This window comes from Urocitellus parryii, chromosome 4 (genome assembly GCF_045843805.1).
Source record: "Urocitellus parryii isolate mUroPar1 chromosome 4, mUroPar1.hap1, whole genome shotgun sequence".
Lineage (NCBI taxonomy): Eukaryota > Metazoa > Chordata > Mammalia > Rodentia > Sciuridae > Urocitellus > Urocitellus parryii.
Genome location: NC_135534.1, coordinates 17,247,050 through 17,268,045, shown reverse-complemented (window position 1 = coordinate 17,268,045; position 20,996 = coordinate 17,247,050). Strand labels below are relative to the sequence as shown.

Here is a 20,996-nt window from a genome sequence, read left to right as displayed (position 1 = left end):
ATAAATAGATTTGGAATAATTTTACAGATGAGGAAATATGATCACATAGAGATAAAATTACTTTTAATATACAACCTGAATTAGTGCCAAGCACTGTAAATATTTAATTACCTTCTTATTCTTCCATACTGTGACCTCTTTTACACCACCCATAAAAATCAAGACAAAGGAACAGACAAATATGATGAGCCTGGGGTCTCAAGGTAGAGTCTTCTTCCACTTGAAAGAAGATTCTCTCTCAGAGAGAGAGAGAGAAGAGAGAGAGAGAGAGAGAGAGAGAGAGAGAGAGAGAGAGAGCGCTATTAGCTATGTGGTACTAAATTTTTTAGGGTGTTTTGTTTTGATATCCATTTTGTTTGTTTTGCTATCATCCCTTTCCAGTTTAGTCATTGCTTCTTTAAGTGGGGTGTACTTTCATTGATTGTTAAAGACATATTATATTAAAGCTTTGTTAAAGAGATATTATATTAAAGCTACAAAACCTACACATCTCTGATTTATCACCTAGGGTAAAATGTTGAAATTACTAATCTTTTTTTAACATACTTGATATAAAAACATTTTAATATTTTTCACAAATCCATTTATTAGATAATTATATGAGAGTTCTGTTTGTTACCATCTTCCATTCAAGATCATGCGACATCTCCTGTTTTCCTAACATTTAATTTGTTCCTCAATTGATTTTTTTAAACCACAGAACTCACCACCATTTTGTCAGGAGAAAAAAGAAAGGAAAAAGAAATATAGAAAGAGGAAGAGAGAGAGAGAGAAAGAAAGAATGGTAAAGAGGAAGTAAAAAAGGAAAGAAGGATGGAAGGAAGGAATTATCAGGACTGAGAACTAAAATGTTTTATAAAGTTTCGAAATGACACTTGCACATTTCCCCTGGTATTTAAGAGTTGAGATTCCTTCACTACAGTTTCAGAGGTCCACCTGGCCTTCTTTCTCTGTCAAGCTCTTAGTTATAGACCTAACAGCTGTCCTTTAAACACTTATTTTTCTGGATATCACACCAACTATAGGTCTACCTGAAAGAAAAGAAAAAGAAAGAAATCTTGGGGGATGAAAACAATAAATACAGATCATATGTAAAAGATTAAGCATTTGTAAACAATGCATTCTAATAAACACATGTCCATACACCTGCACACCCTCATATATACAACAACTCGAAATATTCTTACATGAGACCAAAGCTCATATATCCAGGAAGCCAAAGACAGGATGAATCTTAGAAACTATCTGCATACTTCAAGCTACTGAGTCAAATAAAAAAGAGTCAATTTATTTATTTTTCATAAATTTGATTTAATAAATGCTCATATTGTATCTTTTGTGAGCAGTCACATGAATGAATCATTTATTGTTACCTAACCATTTATTGTTCTACAACAGAGTGATCAAATATCTTTACTCAGATCACAGAAACAGTAAGATAGCAAAGTCAAGATTTATTGGTTGATTGGGTGCTTGGTATTGAATCAGGGTGCTCTATCACTTTTTTCTTTTTTAATTTCAGACAGGGTGTTGCTAGATTGCTGAGTCTGGCCTTGGACTTTTAACTCTATACCTCAGGCTCCTGAGTCACCAGGGTTATAGATATGTACCATTATGACTGGCTAAAGCTATGCTATAAACCCAGACATCACTTGAATTGTTATTATGCTCTTAACTGTTATATTATTACCCAACCCAAGATCACAGATATTTGGTAAATAATGTAGTTAAATTGTGAGTATATTTTCCAACAATTGTCTCAAATCTCCTCTACATGGGAGAATGTGTTTTAATATTGTAAAAGTAGAGCTTTACTCCCAAAGATTTAGTTAACTCTCATTGTTGTACTGGATCTCATTTATGTGAGCTACGATTAACACCTAATATTAGCCAAAATGCATAACTTTTAAAGAGTTACTGTATCATGAAAAACATATTCTAACCAATATTTTCCAGAATCAAAAATGATAACCAATTGCTTTCTTTAAACAAATGACATAAGCCAAAGCAACTAAACAATGTCACAAAAAAATGGTATATATGTGCTCTCATTAACCTTCTATTTGTTTCCTTGGAAGGGAGAATAAAGATGTTGACTCATCCACAGTCAAAGCCAATTCATATCATCTGATACCTACCATCTCCAATGAGAAAAAACAAGAAAACAAAGAGGATGTTGGGGAATAATCAGACCAGGCCTACTGAGTTCCTACTTGTTGGATTCACAGACTATCTCCCCCTCAGATTCATATTGTTCTTTGTGTTTTTCATTGTGTATGCCTTAACTGTGGTAGGAAATGTGGGTTTAATAGTCCTAGCTAAGGTTGACTCAAGACTGCAAACCCCCATGTATTATTTTCTTAGCAACTTGTCTTTCTTAGACATCAGCTATTCTACAACAATTGCTCCAAAAATGCTGGTGAATTTCTTAGCTTCCAGGAAGAGAATCTCTTTCTATGGCTGTGCACTGCAGATGTTTTTCTTTGCTTGTTTTGCTGATGCAGAGTGCCTGGTCCTGGCAGCCATGGCCTATGACCGCTATACAGCCATTTGCCACCCATTGCTCTATCCTATGCTGATGTCTCAGAGACTCTGTACCAGCCTCATTGTGCTGGCTTACATCAGTGGAAGTATGACTTCACTGGTGCATGTGTGCCTCATAGTTAAGCTGCCATTCTGTGGCTCCAATGTCATCAACCACTTTTTCTGTGACATCCCACCTCTCCTGGCTTTGTCTTGCGCAGATACCCACATCAATGAGCTTCTGCTCTTTATCTTGTGTGGTGGCATCCAGACCAGCACTTTTGTGGTCATATTTATCTCTTACTTCTGCATCCTCCTGACTGTTCTGAGCATGAAGTCATCAGAAGGCAGGAACAAAGTCTTTTCTACCTGTGCTTCCCATCTCGTAGCTGTCACGTTGTTTTATGGGACACTCCTGTTTATGTACTTACGTCCCACCACCAGCTATTCCCCGGAAAGTGACAAGGTGGTTGCAGTGTTTTATACTGTGGTCTTTCCCATGTTTAACCCAATAATCTATAGTTTCAGAAATAAGGATGTGAAAAATGCTCTCAAAAAGCTGTGTGAAAAACGTGTATTTAAAAATTAGTAGGAATTTGAATCATTTACTAATATTTAAGGCGAGGCTGAGCCTGTCCTTCCAATTTCTTTCTTCTGCTCCAGATCATCAGAAATTATGCCACAAACACTTTATAGATAAATTATTATAAACTTACCACCGCAGGTCACCTTGGGAAGAACAGATATTTTAACAGTGTTATTTTTTCCAACCAAAGAGAATTGAATATTTTTCCATTTAGTGGTGTTTTTCATTTTATTTCATCAGTATTTTATGATTTTTAATTTAAAGATCTTTCACCTGTTTGGTTTAATTTACTAAGTATTTTTTTTTCCTGCAGCTAGTATAAATGACATTTTTCTTGATTTTGTTTTAATAGCGTAACTAGTAGTATAAGGAAATGCTTCTGATTTACCCATGCTGACTTTGTGTCTGGCAACTTTGCAATTCGCTTCATTTAAAAATTCTAACAGTTTTTGTTGTTTTTGTTGTTGTTTGTTTCTTTGTTATATTTTTTTTTTTAGTTTTCAGTGTAATTTATGCTTTTTTTGTTATAAGACCATATCATCTGCAATCAGGGACAATTTAACTTTTGCCATTCTGAACTGGATGCCTTGTCTTTCTTTCCTTTGCATAATTGCTGTGCTAGGACTTCCAGGACTTTATTGAACAGAGATGAAATAGTTGTCATCTTAGTCTTGTTCCATATCTCATGGATAAGGGTTTCAACTTCTCCCAGTCATTAGGATATTAGCTGTTTATTATATATGGCCGGTATTGTGTTGGGGTACATTTTTTTAAGCCAGTAGCATTTTTATTTATTCATGATAATTCCCTTGAAAAGATGTGTGCTGATTTTAAATATTCAATAGTATTAATGTATGAATAAATCAATTTCAATAGATATTCAATATCCCATATAATTTAATGCAGCCTCATAATAATTTCTACAATAAAACAAGTGATTTATTTTGTAAATTTTGACCCATTATTACTCCTATGTTATGTTTTTATCAGCTTTCAAGTGTAAGAGATGAAAAGAAACTTTACTTAGACTCAAGGGGAGGTACTCACTTGGAAAATAAATTTCCTAAACTCCATGTAAACATTGTAGCACTTCTGGGTTCCAAGTCCATTAGTGAGCTCCAGGGTGCCCACTATCATGTGCAAACTATTAAAGCTATGCTACTCAAGTACCCTGGTAACTATTCACAAATGAGATCAAGCAGTGTGTCAGAGAATAGACAAAGTTCTTAATCTAAACATACAAGATATTCACTCTTATGTACTTTATATCATTATTCAATGTCAAACAGTAAAGCAAATCCTAAAAGTATATTTTTAAAAAGTTCTGTTTTGCAAATGATTGTTTTCCCTTAGCTTAGGCTGCTAACACTGATTTATGCAATTGTATTGAAGAAAAATAAATCAATTAATAGCATAATTATTCATTAATCACTCATCCTTGACAAATTTCATCACTTATTTGTTGGTATATTAAAGAGGATATTGAAAGACATATTACTGGTACCTCCAACAATCTAAATGAAAACTGTAAACTATTGACTTCCAATTTACCTTCTCTATAGTATAATACATTATTCTTTTACTGATATGCATAAAATACAACACATTTTCTGTTCGACTGATGCTGTAAATTCAACATTAATTTTCATTCACATCATTATGATAATGAATTATACTGGGTAACCTCAAATGTGTAACAAAGGAAGGCTTAAACAAAACTAGCCACTGCTAGAAAAATGTTGTTTCCTTTGAAGAGGCAAATGAGCATCCATCTTCCTCCTGCTCAGATGATTTCTCCACCATGTTGGAGCACTGAGAAATGGTTTTAGTCTCATATTGAAGATATTTGCCACAAAATACACAAGCAATATTTTAAAAAAATAATTCTAAATCTTAGACAACTCTTCTCCTTTAACTGCTGTGCTGTTTCTAAAAGCAGTTAATATCTGCAGCTGGAAGTACCTGTCTTCTCAAATGGACATGTAAATGAACAGAGGGAAAAAAAAGTAAAATTTAAAAGGGTAAAGTCTGATAGTGGAGTGAGCACGTAAGAAAATTAAAAAGTCACAGTAATTTCAAATTTATTCAAGCTATAGTGCAGTTTATTTTGACCTGAAGGTATCATTGCATGGCATATTTTCTGAGTCCAATCCTGAGATATCTTGTTGTGCATTTATCTCAGTCTGTTTCATAGTGTTTTTGCAGTCTCTGGGAGGTGATCTGAGTATGGATCCACATAGTGAAGAAAAGATATATAAGACAACTTCAGAAATAAAGTAGATGACAACTGTGCTCTTAGAATATCAAGACAAATGCTACAATTACTGTAAATACTTGGATGATAAATTCCTATTGTAAATACAACCTTAGGTAGTTTGAAGGTGTCAAAAATCATGCATTGGGGCTGGGGGTGTGGCTCAAGCGGTAGCATGCTCTCCTGGCATGCCTGCCGCCCAGGTTCGATCCTCAGCACCACATACAAACAAAGATGTTGTGTCTGCCGAGAACTAAAAAAAAATAAAATAAATGTTAAAATTCTCTCTCCCTCTCTCTCTCTATCTCTCTCTCACTCTCTTTAAAAAAAAAATCATGCATTGCCTTGGTGTTCGCTTGAAATCATGGTATTATATTTGTGGGCTGCCAATGAAACTAATCATTCTCAGCTGGACTTACAGAATATGGGTTGAGGGTCACTGGGCCAAATAATTTAATTCCATATCACTCTTTTTTTCAGAGCCATAGTCTATGCTCTTTGTCTGCCTCCTCATTATTTTGGTATGTGCTCAATTGTCTGGCAAAAACTCTGGTTTATCTAGGCAGCAGAGAAGGATTATTTCTTCTGTTCACAAGGCTCCCCATAACACAGAAGCCCAGCCTTCCCTTGGGCCAACTTCCTTTTCTTCCCAAGTCCACACCCATGCTAAAAAAGGGAGCCAGGCTTCCTTACCTGGGGCCTTCCTCAATCTACATACACCTCAGCCTCCGCCCCATGTGGAAGCTGCTGCAGTATATTACTTATATAATTAATTTGTTGTGCATGTATCATGAAGGGATGTTGAATTATGCCAAACATATTTTATGAATTTATTAAAAGAGTCCTATGACTTTGGACTCTTATTCTGTGATGTATAGTGCATATATATATATATATATATATATATAGAGAGAGAGAGAGAGAGAGAGAGAGAGAGAGAGAGAGAGAGCGCCTTCTTGAATCCTTAAGATGAATCCCCTTTCATCATAGTGCAATAGTTCTTGGTCTTTTCAATGTGCTAATAAGTTTTGTTGGTGTTTTAGCTTTTTTTTTTTTCCTGCCGTGAAAAAAAAAATCTGAGAAAAGCAATTTTAAGAAGGAAAAATTTATTTGGGAGCTCACAGTTTCAGAGGTCCCAGTTCATAGATGGCCAACTCCATTCCTCAGGGCTCAAGGTAGGTGAGGTAGCACATTATGACAGGAATGTGTAGTAGAGGGAATGGCTCAGGACATGATCAGGAAGCAGAGAGAGAGATTAAGCTCAGCTCAAAAATTATTTAAACCAAAGGTATGCCCCCAAAGACCCACCTCCTCCAGCCACACCCTACTTGCCTATGGTCACCACTCAGTCAATCCCTATCAGAGGGATTGATTAGTTTAAGGCTCTCATAACCCAATAATTTCACTTGTAAACCTTCAAAACCTTTGCACATGAGCTTTTGGAGGACACCTGGTATGTAAAACATAATGGGTTAGTATTCATTGTGGAGTATTATTGTATCTATGTTTATCAGGGATGTTTGCCAGTATTTTCTCTTTTTATCTATTGGAATATTTATTGTTTGTGTGTTTGTATGTTTTTTTTTTTTTGTATTTTTGGTTTTGCAATAAGGATCTTGTGGAATGAATTTGGAAGAATTCTCTCCTTACCCTCTTCAAATTTTTGGAATATTTTTCTTTCTTTTTAAAAATTTGTTCTAATTACTTATACATGCCAGCAGAATGCATTTTGACATATTGTACACAAATGGAGCACAACTTCTCATTTTTCTGACTGTTGCACCATGCAGAATTATAGCAGTTGTGAACTCATACATGTACATAGGGTATTAATGTCTGATTCATTCCACCATTCTTCCCACCTTAAACCCCCCTCCCCTCTGCTAACTCACATCTTCCCGATCCAATGTTTCTCCATTCCACCCTAGCACCACCCCCATTATGGATTGGCATCTGCATATCAGAGAAAACATTTGGCTTCTGGTTTGGGGGGATTGGGTTATTTCACTTAACATGATATTCTCCAGCTTCATCCACTTACTGGCAAATGCCAGAATTTCATTATTCTTTAGGCAGAGTAATATTCCATTGTGTATATATACCACACTTTCTTTATCCATTCATCTTTTGAAGAGCATCTAGGTTGGTTCCATAGTTTAGATATTGTGAATTGAACTGCTATAAACATTGATGTGGCTGTGTCATTGTAGCATGCTGATTTTAAATCTTTCGGGTATAAAACGAGGAGTGGGATGACTGGGTCAAATGGTGTTTCCATTCCAAGTTTTCTGAGGACTCTCCATACTGCTTTCCAGAATGGGTACATCAATTCTCAGTCCCACCAGCAATGTATGAGTGTAAAGTAGTTGGAACAGAATTTCTGATTTTTAGTACTCCGCCATTGAGCTTGGCTATAGGCTGAACTCAACAACAGCCCCTGCAGGTGGCCAAAAGAAATTCTCCTCTCTGTTGGACAGCCATTCAGGTACCTCCATAGATCAGGCCAGGTATAATTATTGAACCTGATGGGATATGCACAAATTGAGCATATAATAAAGCATTCTTGGCATACCCTTAGAACATTAGAACATTTGTCTTAGTGGTGTCTATATATAATTAGAACACTTTTTTTTTTTTTAAATGGAGCTGAGATGCCCTGGAGAGAAAATGCTCAGTACACAAATAATTGCTCCCATAACTTCTGCAGAGCCACACCAGTGAAACAGCTTGCCTTATTTTGAGGATGTAATTTGCTAGGGTGGAATACCAGCTATGACCAAAAGACTAGGTCTACATAAAAACTACTGCCACTTGAAGAGTCAGCCAGCTTTCTCAAAGTATTTAAGTAGCTGTCTCTGTCCAGACAAGAAGTCTTAACTCTTCCTTTGTTCTCTGGACATTCCAGAGACCACTGTAGCCTATGCATATGTGTCCTAGATTGCAATATTATTCTTTTTTCCTAAACAGGAATTTCTTTATTAGAGAATTTTTTCTGTATTTGTGTATGATCTTGACAATGAAAGCAGTTTGTGTTTTCTAATAAATGATAAAGGCTTGTATAATCAATGGAAATTTTAACACAAAGAAATGAATTTTAACTGTAAAGGTTTTAAACTTCAGAGAAACTTATATTACTTTGTATTCCAAGACCATTCAATTCTTGCATATACTTACAATAGTGCCAGGCAGGGTTTCCTGACATATCCCTGTCTCCCACCAGAAAACCAATGGCTTTTTCCCCATCCACACCATTTTTCATGAGAAGTTATCATTTCTTCTGAGCAACCAACCTTTATCAGCACTTCCTTAAATATTTAGCACATGGCTATACTTTGGTATCTGAGTTCATTATATCTGTCAGCCTATTAGTCTTTCAACACACACTGACCCCACCCAAGGAGTGACAGGAATAAAATCGTCCTAAGAAATCTTTTTCCAAAATTCAATTTTTTTCTTTTGACACAGTAACATTTTTTGCTTTGTATTCCAAAACATTCTAATGTTATTATGTTGAAACCTTCACCACTGTTTGTAATTGTTTATACTTTTTTGAATTTTGTACAAGATTTGGATTGGTATTGGCATTATTTTATTTCTCTTTATATTTATAATCTTCATAAATACAAATATTGCTGTCCTGGCACCCATGTCTTCTCTGATAATAATATATGAAATAAAGGAAAAGAAATTAGACTACTACCGTAATAGCAAATTTTAAAATGTCCAAGCAGGCTTATATCAACTGTCAAAATTTTCTAGATTATAACCGATATATTTAGTACTGCTTATAATATTTAAAGGCTATAATTTTCAAAGGTCTTTATTACACTAAAGTATAAAAATTTCTTGAGACATCTTAATTTCTCTATTTATAGAGAAATCTATATATACATATATATATATATTTATATATATTTATATATATATATATATATATATATATAGATCTTTGCATCAATTATGAAGGATGTATCATTGATTATATGATATTTAATTTTATTGCATTTCTCCTGATTTTCCTGTAACACCCTATTCTCATCATGCATATAACACCATTCATCTGTTGATGGTTTTGAGGGATTCTGAATTTCATTTGTTTTGACATAGTAATATTTTTCATTTCATATCCCCAAACATTCTAATGTTATCATGTCCGGAACTACAACACTGTAATTTTTTATACTTTTGTGAATTTTATACAATATTTGGTTTGGCGTTGTTGTTATTTTACTTCTCTGCATATCATAGCCAAGACATGCTAATGGATTAATGGCAGAACTTGTAAATTATCCGCCACACTCTCTGAAACACACAGACTGTTGGTATGTTTAGTTGAATTACTACAGAGGGCCAAATACAAAATTATTTTACAGCCAATATACCTATGTGAAAAGTATGCAAAAATCTCCCTGTTGTATTATTATTTCCATACCATTTCAGCAGAATGAAAGTTATGAGAGAATGATAAACACACTCCACAGATATATAGTGCCTACTGAATTATTAGAGAGAAAAAGCATACATTTCAATATAAACTAGTCAGAGCAAGCTACACAGCCAAACTATTTCTGAGTATTTATTGTGTATGAAGACTGGCATAAAACTTTAATTCAGTGAGTTATGATCAACGTTTGTAGAGAATAATGTAAAACATTAATTAATATTAATTTCTTAGTGAACCAGTTAGATAGATTGTCTGTGAATATTCACATTTCACAGGAAAAATAAAGAACTTCAGTTGTTTCTTCATTAAAACATTAGAAAATTTGTCTGAATGGAGTGTATATATATATATAATTAGAACACTTTTTACTTCCTGGAATTGCATCTGTTATCTATATTATATGCTTATTATAAGGTTGATTTTTTTAGAGAACATGCAGGGTTTTTTTTTTTTAGATGAGCACAATACCTTTATTTATTTATTTATTTATTTATTTATTTATTTATTTATTTATATGTGGTGCTGAGGATTGAACCCAGTGCCTCACACTAGGTGCTAGGCAAGTGATCCACCACTGAGCCATGAACCCAGCCCCAACATACTGGTTTTTGAAACTGTTTTGCATATAAAACACTTCAATTTTAACAATTCTATCAAAGTGAAATTTACAGGATCTATTGGTCAATGGATAAGAGGGTATGCAGGTTTATGATTAGTTCCATTCTCCAGAGACTGGAAGGATACTAATGATCCAACTTGTGAACAACTGAGATTCACTTCCACTTGAGAAGCTACTCCCACCCTTTTTCCCCAAAAGAACTGTGACTAAAGATAAAACATCTCTATTGCCATTAACAAGTCCTTTAAGAATTATGAAGATCTGGTCTCCAGTAGACACTGCTAACTTTGGCCTTTGCTGAGTTGTAAGTATATTTAGGAAGCTGTTATGTGCATTTATTATAAGCTTCTTATATTTCTTTTATCTGTTGATACTGAAAGAAACTTTTGTATATCAGCATTTTCATAGACAGAAAAAGAATGTTTTTACTAAGATGTAGTTTATCTTTGAATGGACTCCAATGGTCTTTTCATGTTGTTAAAAGGGTACTATTGAGATGATATCCATTTTTTTCTGAGTGTAAGTTTATAAATGTTAAAATTATGCAATAATTGATTCATTTAGTACCAAAAATGAACTGAATATTCATGAAAATTTCTTTAAAATGAAATATATGAGGCTCATAAATTTCTGAAGTTGTAGTATGATGAAAATTACTGTGTTCCAATTTAGAATAATAATAATAATATTTGGAAATCATTTGGATCCAACTTTGTTTTATGATTCTCATAAAAATATTTTCATTATTTTCTATATTCCTTGATTTTGTTGCTGCATCCTGTCTATAACACATTCTCTTCATTCCCAGAGCTCAGATTTTGTTTTTTGCTATAGCAAACTACTGCTTCTACCCACTACAATGCAAATGGGCCTGAATAAAACAGTCTTCACAGTAAAGGGTGTTTTTTTTTAAATTTGACAATCTAAACTATAACTTTGTGACTTTCGGTCTGTCATAGTTATTGTTGATTGTAGGTTTTTAAAGTTATAATTATGATCATTATTAAGTTTTATATTTGATTTGTAATTAGATTTTTTCCCTTTTGTCAATTTCAATTATAAACAATTCAATGTATGCTTTCTTAAAGTATAAGTACATATATAAACTTACAAATTTATATAATTATGAATAAATATGACATATTTCATATAACATTTAATCAGCTCAATAGTTTTGCATATTTTACTATAATATGAACATTACATAAATTATACACAAATATATTATTTGCATTCAATAATTTGTGACAAACTCATTTATAAATACTATTTCTGCATAATCATATCTTGTGGACAAAGCCACATGAGAGAAAGGAGGACTTGCTTCTACTTTGGTGAACAATTGAGCTCCTACAGTAGGGAGACACCATTATTTTGATAATCATTTAACTCTTCCCATAGGCTTATGGCTGGGTTCCAGTTTTTATTAGAATTAAAATAATTTTAATTTTATGATTTCTCCCACCAATATTCTTAACTATTCATAATTACTGGTAATTATATATTTTCTAATGTTCTTTTTGAGTTATAAGCCAAAATAAATGACTGTGAAGGAATTTAATATGTACTGAAACATCCTTATTTTGTTATGACATCTAAGATACTGATCTGAAAATTTGAAAAATCACATCAGAGTATGTCTTTTGGTTCTATATATGTTATTTCCAGGATTATTTTTTCCCTAAGAGGATACTCAAAATTATTAGTATTTGAGATCAGTCTTTAATTTATCAGGAAGGCAACAGTAAATAGTAATAAAAACCCTGCATTTAGTGTTAGAATGATTTCTGTTGTGACTATAATTCTCACATCAAAAGAGCAAATCATACTCTGACCTTGGTAACATGTTTCTGTATTTATTGTTTCCTACTGTGATAGCAATAAACCAGGAAGAAATATTACGGAAAACCCAATTGCAGTCACACTCATTGACCTCCTTTCTTCTCTCTGATCCATATGGTTCCTGTTTCTCTGTGTTCTCATGGTGAGATAGGAGTCAGGCAATTGTTAATGCACTTTTTGAAAACTTACGCTAGTTAAATTGGCTACAACTCCTCTATTTCTCTGAACAATCAAAAACTCTGATGAATTGGTTCCTGCATGTGGTTTATTGTAGATGGAGAAGAACCTACTGAACTCAGTCATTATTCTATTACCCCAGTGATATGATGTCCCTATTACACCAAGCATCATTGCAGAGGAAGAAGGTTAGCATTTAAAACACCCACAAGTGCCCCTTTACCTCAAAAGTGCTTGCTGTTTCATTTTTCAAGTTGACTTTTATTTACAATCATCAACCTCTTTGATTCTTTTGCAATCTGGTTTTATTAATAGCAACCACAAAAACTTCTTGCTACTTCCAAGTACATTATTTTCTCTTTTCCTTATATAGATTCAATGATCTTACAACGTCCATTGATCTGAAATACAGATAGAATCTAATTTATGACTTCAATTTTTGAGGGATGAACCTATGTTTGTAGATGGAAGATTTTGGCTTTAACTTATCAATACCAACAATACTACATTCCAGGCCTGTCCTATGTATAAGTCAAGTTCCATGAGGACTCAAATCTTCTACACTTCTTAAATCTCTAATGTCTAATATGTTTCCCTACACAGAGGACACACTCATTGAATAACAAAAACATGATATAAGAATGTTGTTAATGAGATATATTTTCCATAGAACATATGACACAACATGAAAAATAAAATATTTATTTTATAGAAAATTGATTTTTTTTTATAAACTACCAAAAATAGCATAAGGCTAAACAAACATTCATAGAATGGTCAAATTATAGATAATGCTCTCCCTTCTCTGGGTTTTGCAGGATAGATTATTGTGCCTTTGATGGAGTCTAGAGAGCAGGAAGGATCTGTCATTCTTAATATAAGATACCTATGAATAAATTATTTATATAGATTTACCTCCTATTAGGTCATCTCAGATATTGTATTATCATATGTTAAAGATTTTTACATCTCATAATCAACATCAAATGCCAAACCAATTTATATAAATAATAGTAAAATATAGTTGAACAAAATTCTTGATATTTCAAATACATTTCTCTTACATTTAGAAAAAAAAAGTTCAATTTGGTAATTATACACAAACACACACACACACACACACACACACACACACACTAACACAATCCCTAAAATAACAATTTGTTCATTTCAATTCTCCCATTTCCTTAGTTCTCATCTCAAAATCTGTGCAAAGTGGGATGACTTCTGGTCAGTTTTCCCACTGCCACCTTATTGTAAGACATAGTCATCTCTCTCAAAGAGTATTGAGACAGCTTTCTACATGTCTTTCTTGCTTCTGTTCTGGACTTATAGTAGTCTGTTCTCTAAGAAATTCCTAGAGCAAAAACCTGTAAAAGTATTGTTCAGGTCATGTGATCCTTTTTACAAAGCTGATTCTCATCTTATGAGAGAGTTTCCAAATCCTTACAAAGTACTCCCAGGAAAAGAGTGTCTATTCCTCCTCAGTCAGTCTCCTTTGTTTTCTTGGTTTGATCAACTTATTTATTCCTCTGATTATGCAAAATCCCATCCTTAGGGCTTGGAACTTGCTGGAACATTCTCTCTTCAGATATCCAGGTATCTAATTACACCACTTCCATCAGTTTACTGCTCATATTTCTCCCTCTGTAGAGTTCTTCTTTGCACAAACTTGAAAGATGGTTCCTAGTAAGAGTCAAGTACTGATCCTTGGTATGGATAGATGTTACTTTATATGTAAAAGGGGATTTGTCTGCTGTGAGTCCATTTTAGATCAGGAGATACGGAGATTATCCTGGATTAGCAGCATGGACATTAAATATAACAATTACTCTAGTTAGAAGGAGGCAAAGGGAGATTTTGCTATGAAAGAAGGTGGTACAATGATGGAGGAGAGTGCTCTGCTACTCTCTCTGAAATGAGAAGAAGGGGCCTGTATGTAGAGTGCACCTCCAGTAGCTCAAAATGCAATGAGATGGATTTTCCCCTAAGGGGCTCTGGAAGGAGTGTGGCCCCACTGACACTTAGACTCCCACCTAATGAACTAATTCCAGAATTCTAACCTCAGAAATGTAAGAGAGTAAATGTTAGGTATTTTAAGTCACCAATTTTGTGCAGCATTGGGATAACAGCAAAAGACAACTAATATATAATAGAGTACCTACAATTTCTTTCTTTCCACTTGTTTGCTTTACTTCTTTTTACAGTATTAATCACCACTGCATAAATCAGTATGCATATTCTTTATTTCCCTAACAGAGTATGAGCTCTTTGAAGGCAGGATACTTGTCTTGATCACTTCTTCATCTCTAGAAAATACAATATTTCTTGACATAGAGCAGCAAATACTGCATATTTATTGAATGTGTGAAAGTAAATGTAGATAAACTAATTTGTTAACATTTTGCCATAATTATTGTTGAATTGGTAATATATCATGTCAAAAAAAAATGTGAAAATAAGTTACAGCCTATGTTTTTTACAACAAAACAAATCTGATAGTTTTGGTGCTTCACATGACACCCTGCTTCTCTACAATGGATTTTCAAGTTTATTGTTTTAATGTTGATAAAGACCAAAAGTGCAATTACAAAATTACATGAAGATAACCAATGGAAAGACTTTCAATTTAAATGAAACTCCTAATTTTTTGAACAGTCTTACATTAAGTAGCAAATAAAAGACTCTCTCTCTCTTTTTTTTTTTTTCCTTCTGGACTCAATTCTGCTACAGGCACAGTCCCTGATTTTCTAAGTGGTTAGAAGGTCAGGCAAAAAGAGGTTTTTGGTTTGAGATTTGTATAGAAAAGTTGCGATTATTATGAAAGTCAAAACCTTGAGCTTATTTGGGAGTAAAAAGTTGGTAGAGGTTTACCCATAAGATAATGGAAGGTTTGTTATCTCTGGATCGCAATCATCTCACCCACATAGAAAAGGAGGGTAGGCATAAGTTATAGGAGACATAGACCAGGATATGGATTTGAATGTCCAATATACCTATTAATGGTTTTAAAGCATATTTTAGTTGTCAATGGACCTTTATTTTATTTATTGATATGTGGTGCTTAGAATTGAATCTCACATATGCTAAGGAAGTGCTCTGCCACTGAGCCACAACCCTAGCCCTATTAATAATATTTTAGATTAAAAATTTCTTATCATTTTGATGTGGAAATTAATAACGAAGGAATAAAATGACTAGAAATACTGAAATTTTGAGCTATAGTATACAGATTGTCTATCACACATATTATCCACTGCTAAAATCAATTTCTTTTCTCCATTTATGTACAGGGTAATCTAAATAGCTTATGCATGATGGATGCTGAATCAAGGAGGTCATTTTTTTTTTTTTTTCATCTAAATGACATCTTCTTGTTCTGCTACTAAGGAGCCATAGCAACCTGAACGCATGGGAGGTTGGAATCATACAGGTGTTGAAGAATTCCTTCTAGTAGGATTAACTGAAAATCCTGACTTGCAGATCCCTCTCTTCTTACTCTTCACCCTTATTTATCTCATCACTCTGACAGGTAACTGGGGGATGATTGTCTTGATCAGGTTAAGCACCCAGCTTCACACTCCCATGTACTTCTTCCTTAGCAATCTCTCTTTTTGTGATATTTGCTACTCTACTGTCTTTGCTCCTAAGATGCTGATCAATTTCCTATCCAAACATAAGTCCAGTACGTTTTTTGGCTGTGTTCTACAGAGCTTCTTCTTCGCAGTGTATGTAACCACAGAGGGCATCCTGTTGTCTATGATGGCTTATGACAGGTATGTGGCAATAGCCAACCCCTTGGTGTATACAGTCGTTATGACACAAAGCGTCTGTATTCAGATGGTCCTTGCATCTTACTTGGGTGGTCTCATTAATTCGCTGACACACACAATAGGATTGCTCCAACTAGACTTCTGTGGTCCCAATGTTGTGAATCATTACTTCTGTGACATCCCTCCTCTCCTGAGGCTTTCATGCTCTGATGCCCGTACCAATGAGATGCTGCTTTTAGTCTTCTCTGGGGTCATTGCAGTGTTCACTTTCATCGTCATCATGGTCTCCTATATCCGCATCATTATTGCCATCCAGAGAATCCGCTCTGCTGAGGGGAGGCGCAAAGCCTTCTCCACCTGTGCTTCACACCTGACTGCAGTGACCTTATTTTATGGGTCTGTGACCTTCAGCTACATCCAGCCAAGCTCTCAGTATTCCCTAGAACAGGAGAAGGTGTCTGCTGTGTTTTACACATTGGTGATCCCCATGTTAAACCCACTGATTTACAGCCTAAGGAACAAGGATGTGAAAGACGCAGCGAAAAAATCACTTCTATGGAAGAGAAACCCCACTTGACTCAATCCTGTATGTGGACTTGCTGACCTAACTTTACCCTACAAAGAGACTTTGTTTACAATTGTGTCAAGACAGCATCACAAACAAAACTAGAAAAGAGATACTGTTAAGCTACTTGGCACAGGAATTTTGAATTTGACCTGAAGGCTGAAAATCACTCTATTGAACCATTCATTGTTTTGGTAGCAACGTATTTTCATTATTTCAAAAGCTCAAAAATGTTTCTAATAAACTCTCATGCTAAATCTGAAGGTGATTACCATGGCTGTAGAAGAATATGGCAATGATTCATATTAAAATAATAGTCTAATAAGGGGGGATTTATCAAATATATTGGTGTCTCAGAGAAGTATTAAAATGTTTTCTTGGCATGATTTTCTTAGATAATACCATATGATTTTTCTAAATTCTTATCATTTAAATAAAATTTAATATTTTCCTTTTTACATTTATATTATTCATAATAGCATTCTAAAATGGCTATAGAAATATGACTCATTATTTATAGATTACTTATTCAACATATTTCTATTGAGTACCTTTATTGTTCTAGTTACATTGCATTATACAAAACTAAAGTGATTTGAGCCAGAGAACCAAAGGTATTAGATGAACAAAGAATAGAGGTACCTGGTAAATGGGAAGTAAGCAATATTTGAAGATCTTTGGTTCTAAAAAGGAATTTTTTTTAAAAAGCAGTTGACAATAAGAATTACAGGTCATATAGGACCATATGTCTCAAGCAACTTTAATAGGATACCATGTTTTAAGACTCTTTCAATGGCTGCTAAATGATGTATCCTAAATGAAATGCAAATGTAATGCTGTAGAAATTTTTTTCATGATGTCATTATCGTCATCAACATTTGAAAGTTAAATGAACAAACAATTTGGAGGAGGGGAGCCCTGAAGTTGTCAAAAAAATAAAAAAAAATAAAAAGCTTGAACTTGTATAAGGTTTTACAGGTGAGTAACAGAGAAAAAGATATATATTTTACAGCTTTTCATGAAAATCATAAACAGGTCCTGGTAAGTCATTAGCTTTGTAGTTAATAGTGATTTTGAATCTTTGCCACTTCAATAATAAATTTGATTCTGAAAAATTTTTAGATCTGTGAGTTTAGCTTTTGTTATTAGAGAAAAGATTTTATAAGAATTTTTAAATTGTTTCATTAGAGTAATAAAGTTTTCGGGAGGAAAAAAAGAAGGATATAAGAATCTGAGAGTCATTGCAATTTTTAAGAAGGAGTTTTTTGGGAAGATTGTGTAGCCAAGAACAAAGCCTAAGAGGTGAGATGTATCCTGCAGTAGTCAAGAAATAGGAAAAAGTTTGGAACTGTAGCAGATGTATCCTGCAGTAGTCAAGAAATAGGAAAAAGTTTGGAACTGTAGCAAGGAAAAAACAAAGGAAATGTTTTAAAAATGGGTCATATCACCTGATGTATAGTGAAGAATGATTGAGGACTTCGTATTTGAAGAAAGGCAAATTTTCTGATTAACATAAGGGGAAGTCAGTCTAGTTCAGTAATAAATAGATCATACAATGTGTTAATATAAATTCAACTGAATGGCAAGAGGTTGCACAGAAATTCAGCTAAGTGTTCAATGTTGTGTTAGCAAGGTTGTTATAGCAAAACTTGTAGAAGCACACTATAGGACTTTTAGATGAAAACAATCAAAGATGACTCCAAGACAGTTTCAACAGATGAGCAAACATGAGATAATAATAACATCTAATATTTATAACATATGTATTATTTTCAAGCATACATATGATATTTAAAAAGTTTTTAATACAATAAGACCAAAAAAATCAGTCTCTCCTGCACACTTCCCACTGAGTTGGTAGAATGGGCTGGCTAAGAAACTAAAGCTAAGTAAAATAGAATGAGGAAAAAAACACAGGACACAGAAAATATTTTTTAAAAGCCTGGGTAGGACTTACAAGCCAACCAGATAGATCCAGCTTCTCGACTAAACGGCAAAATGGAGCCTGCACCTGCTTTATATATATCAGAGAACATCAAAATTCTTCCGTAGAAAGTTCTTCTCCCAAAAAGGTTAAAAGTGGTCTGTCCAGTTACCATGGGTTATGCCTATCTCAAGAGCCACCACAAGACAGCAAAGGTGAAAGTCAAGTCCTTTGGGCAATCTATTGCATGGGAAAGCCAGTGGTATTTCCCAAGATTAAACCTAAAATTTCCCTGGCTACTTGCTGAGAGAAGGTCCTCCTGTGTTTTTCATGAATGGTTCCCCACAAGACTCAGTACAAATCAGAGAATTATGTGTACAAGTTCTATATCTGTGGTCAAGAAATGTAAATTTGCTAAACTCAACTTTTATTTGAAAAAAAAGAAATAATTCAATCACTTTAAATTTTGTAAGCAGGTGAGTAGATCACTAATATATAAATAGATTTCACTATTGTTTATTAAAAGCTGAAATATGCAGGCTAGAAAAAATTTAAAAATTCATAATTCTGTAAAATTTACAGAATTTATATATTTAAGTTACACAAAAGTCAAAATTGCAAAATAAAAAAAAATATCATAATGAACAGGGTTTGCAAACTACATTAAGACAATAAAGGCACTGCCTTATATTAGATCTTGAACTTTGAGAGAGCTTGCATATGTACTATACACTAAAAAATAACATTGTATTATTAGAATAAAAAAGTGTGTGTGTGTATAATATATAATTTGTGTGTATCATATTTTACAATAGAAGAGTAAAGATTAATAAAGACATTGAGAATGTAATAAAGCAATTTTAGTTATTGCAAGTGGTGGTTTTAGGTAAGGAATATATGAATGAAAACAAATATGATTAACTTTTTATTTTTTAATGTCTTCTATAAAATCAAAATGTTTAAAAATTTCAAAGATTAGTAAAATATGGGACAAATTACTTATAAAGTGACAAGAACATTCTTTTCTTCTGGGTGGATGGAATAATTTTTGACCTGTACCATTATTTCTACAATAATAAGGGACAAAGCAAGATTCAAGATACAGAAATCATCCATAGAAAAGAAGTGAATGACTGCTATAGAAAAAGAACACAGGTATAGCTAGTGCTTCATACAGGTGTGACCTGGAGAGATGAGATGGCTTTTTATCACTGTGATTCTGGGAACATTTACCAACAGAGTAGTCATTCATGAGGGCTCTGCAGGAGTTCAGGGAAAGTCGGTTGAGCGGTTCTCAGAAAGAAGCTTCTTAGGTATTACCCCACAAGGCTGAGTTTTCCCTCAGGGCATTAGCTGAATTCTGGCCTAAACAGGTCTAGAGACTAAATAAATTGACATATAGAGAGACAGACAAATAAATAGAGAAGTAGGAAAAAATAGTAGCATGATATATGTTATATATATATATATATATATATATATATATATATATATATATGAGATATATCATATATATGATATATCTCATATATATATATGATAGACAAAAGAAAGGAAAGAAAGGAAAATTTTTATAGGTGATGGACTCCAGTGTAGAACTTTAGAAAAACAAAGAACAGCTTTGAAATAATAAAAATAATACAGACTATGACCTGCCTAACAGATGGGCTACCAATTTTGAGCACTTGCCCTGTGACTACTCTGGGAAGAGAAACCAGAGTGGAGCTTTGAGCAGTTGTGTAGGCTGGAGAGATGAACTGCTTTCTATGCTGGCATACACACAAGTCCTGGTTTGCTCCATGAGAATTTCTCAGGGGAGAAATATAAATGGCTGGCTCGGGCCATGAAGCCTGTCTGTGGTGTGCACTCCAGCTGTGCCTAGAAGACAAAGATTTGCTAGAGTGAAGGACCAGCAATAAACACAGATTTTTTATTTTTTTTCTTAAAACGGCTGGTAGACTTTTATGCCACTGTGCACCAGATAGAGAGGATGAGAATTTTTTTTTTCAAAAACACAAGTGAAAATGAAAGAGAGATCAGTGCATTCCAGGGAGAGCTGGCGGGGGAGGGAGGAGAGACAGATGGAAAGTAAAGGAACAGAGGAATGAAATGGGCTACATTATGGGACGTACAGATATGAACATACTGGAACGAATTTCACCTTTGTGTATATGTATAAAGCGCTCACTACAATAAATAAGCAAACCAATAGAAGGAAGTCCAATACAACAGAAGAAAGGGAACAGGGAGAGAGAGAGTAGAGGAGGGGAAGGAGTAATATTGGGGACT

General features: G+C 34.0%; 2 protein-coding genes across 2 annotated transcripts; both read left to right on the top strand.

The window, feature by feature from the left end:
• The first annotated feature begins 2,173 nt into the window (after positions 1-2,173).
• Positions 2,174-3,112, top strand: LOC113177554 (olfactory receptor 5AS1-like). Its single transcript, XM_026382103.2, has one exon. It carries the CDS (start codon positions 2,174-2,176, stop codon positions 3,110-3,112), a length of 939 nt encoding a protein of 312 aa, XP_026237888.2.
• A 12,744-nt stretch (positions 3,113-15,856) lies between these two features.
• On the top strand, positions 15,857-16,795 carry LOC113177555 (olfactory receptor 5J3-like). Its single transcript, XM_026382104.2, has one exon. The coding sequence runs from the start codon at positions 15,857-15,859 to the stop codon at positions 16,793-16,795; it is 939 nt and encodes a 312-aa protein (XP_026237889.2).
• The last annotated feature ends 4,201 nt before the right edge of the window (positions 16,796-20,996 follow it).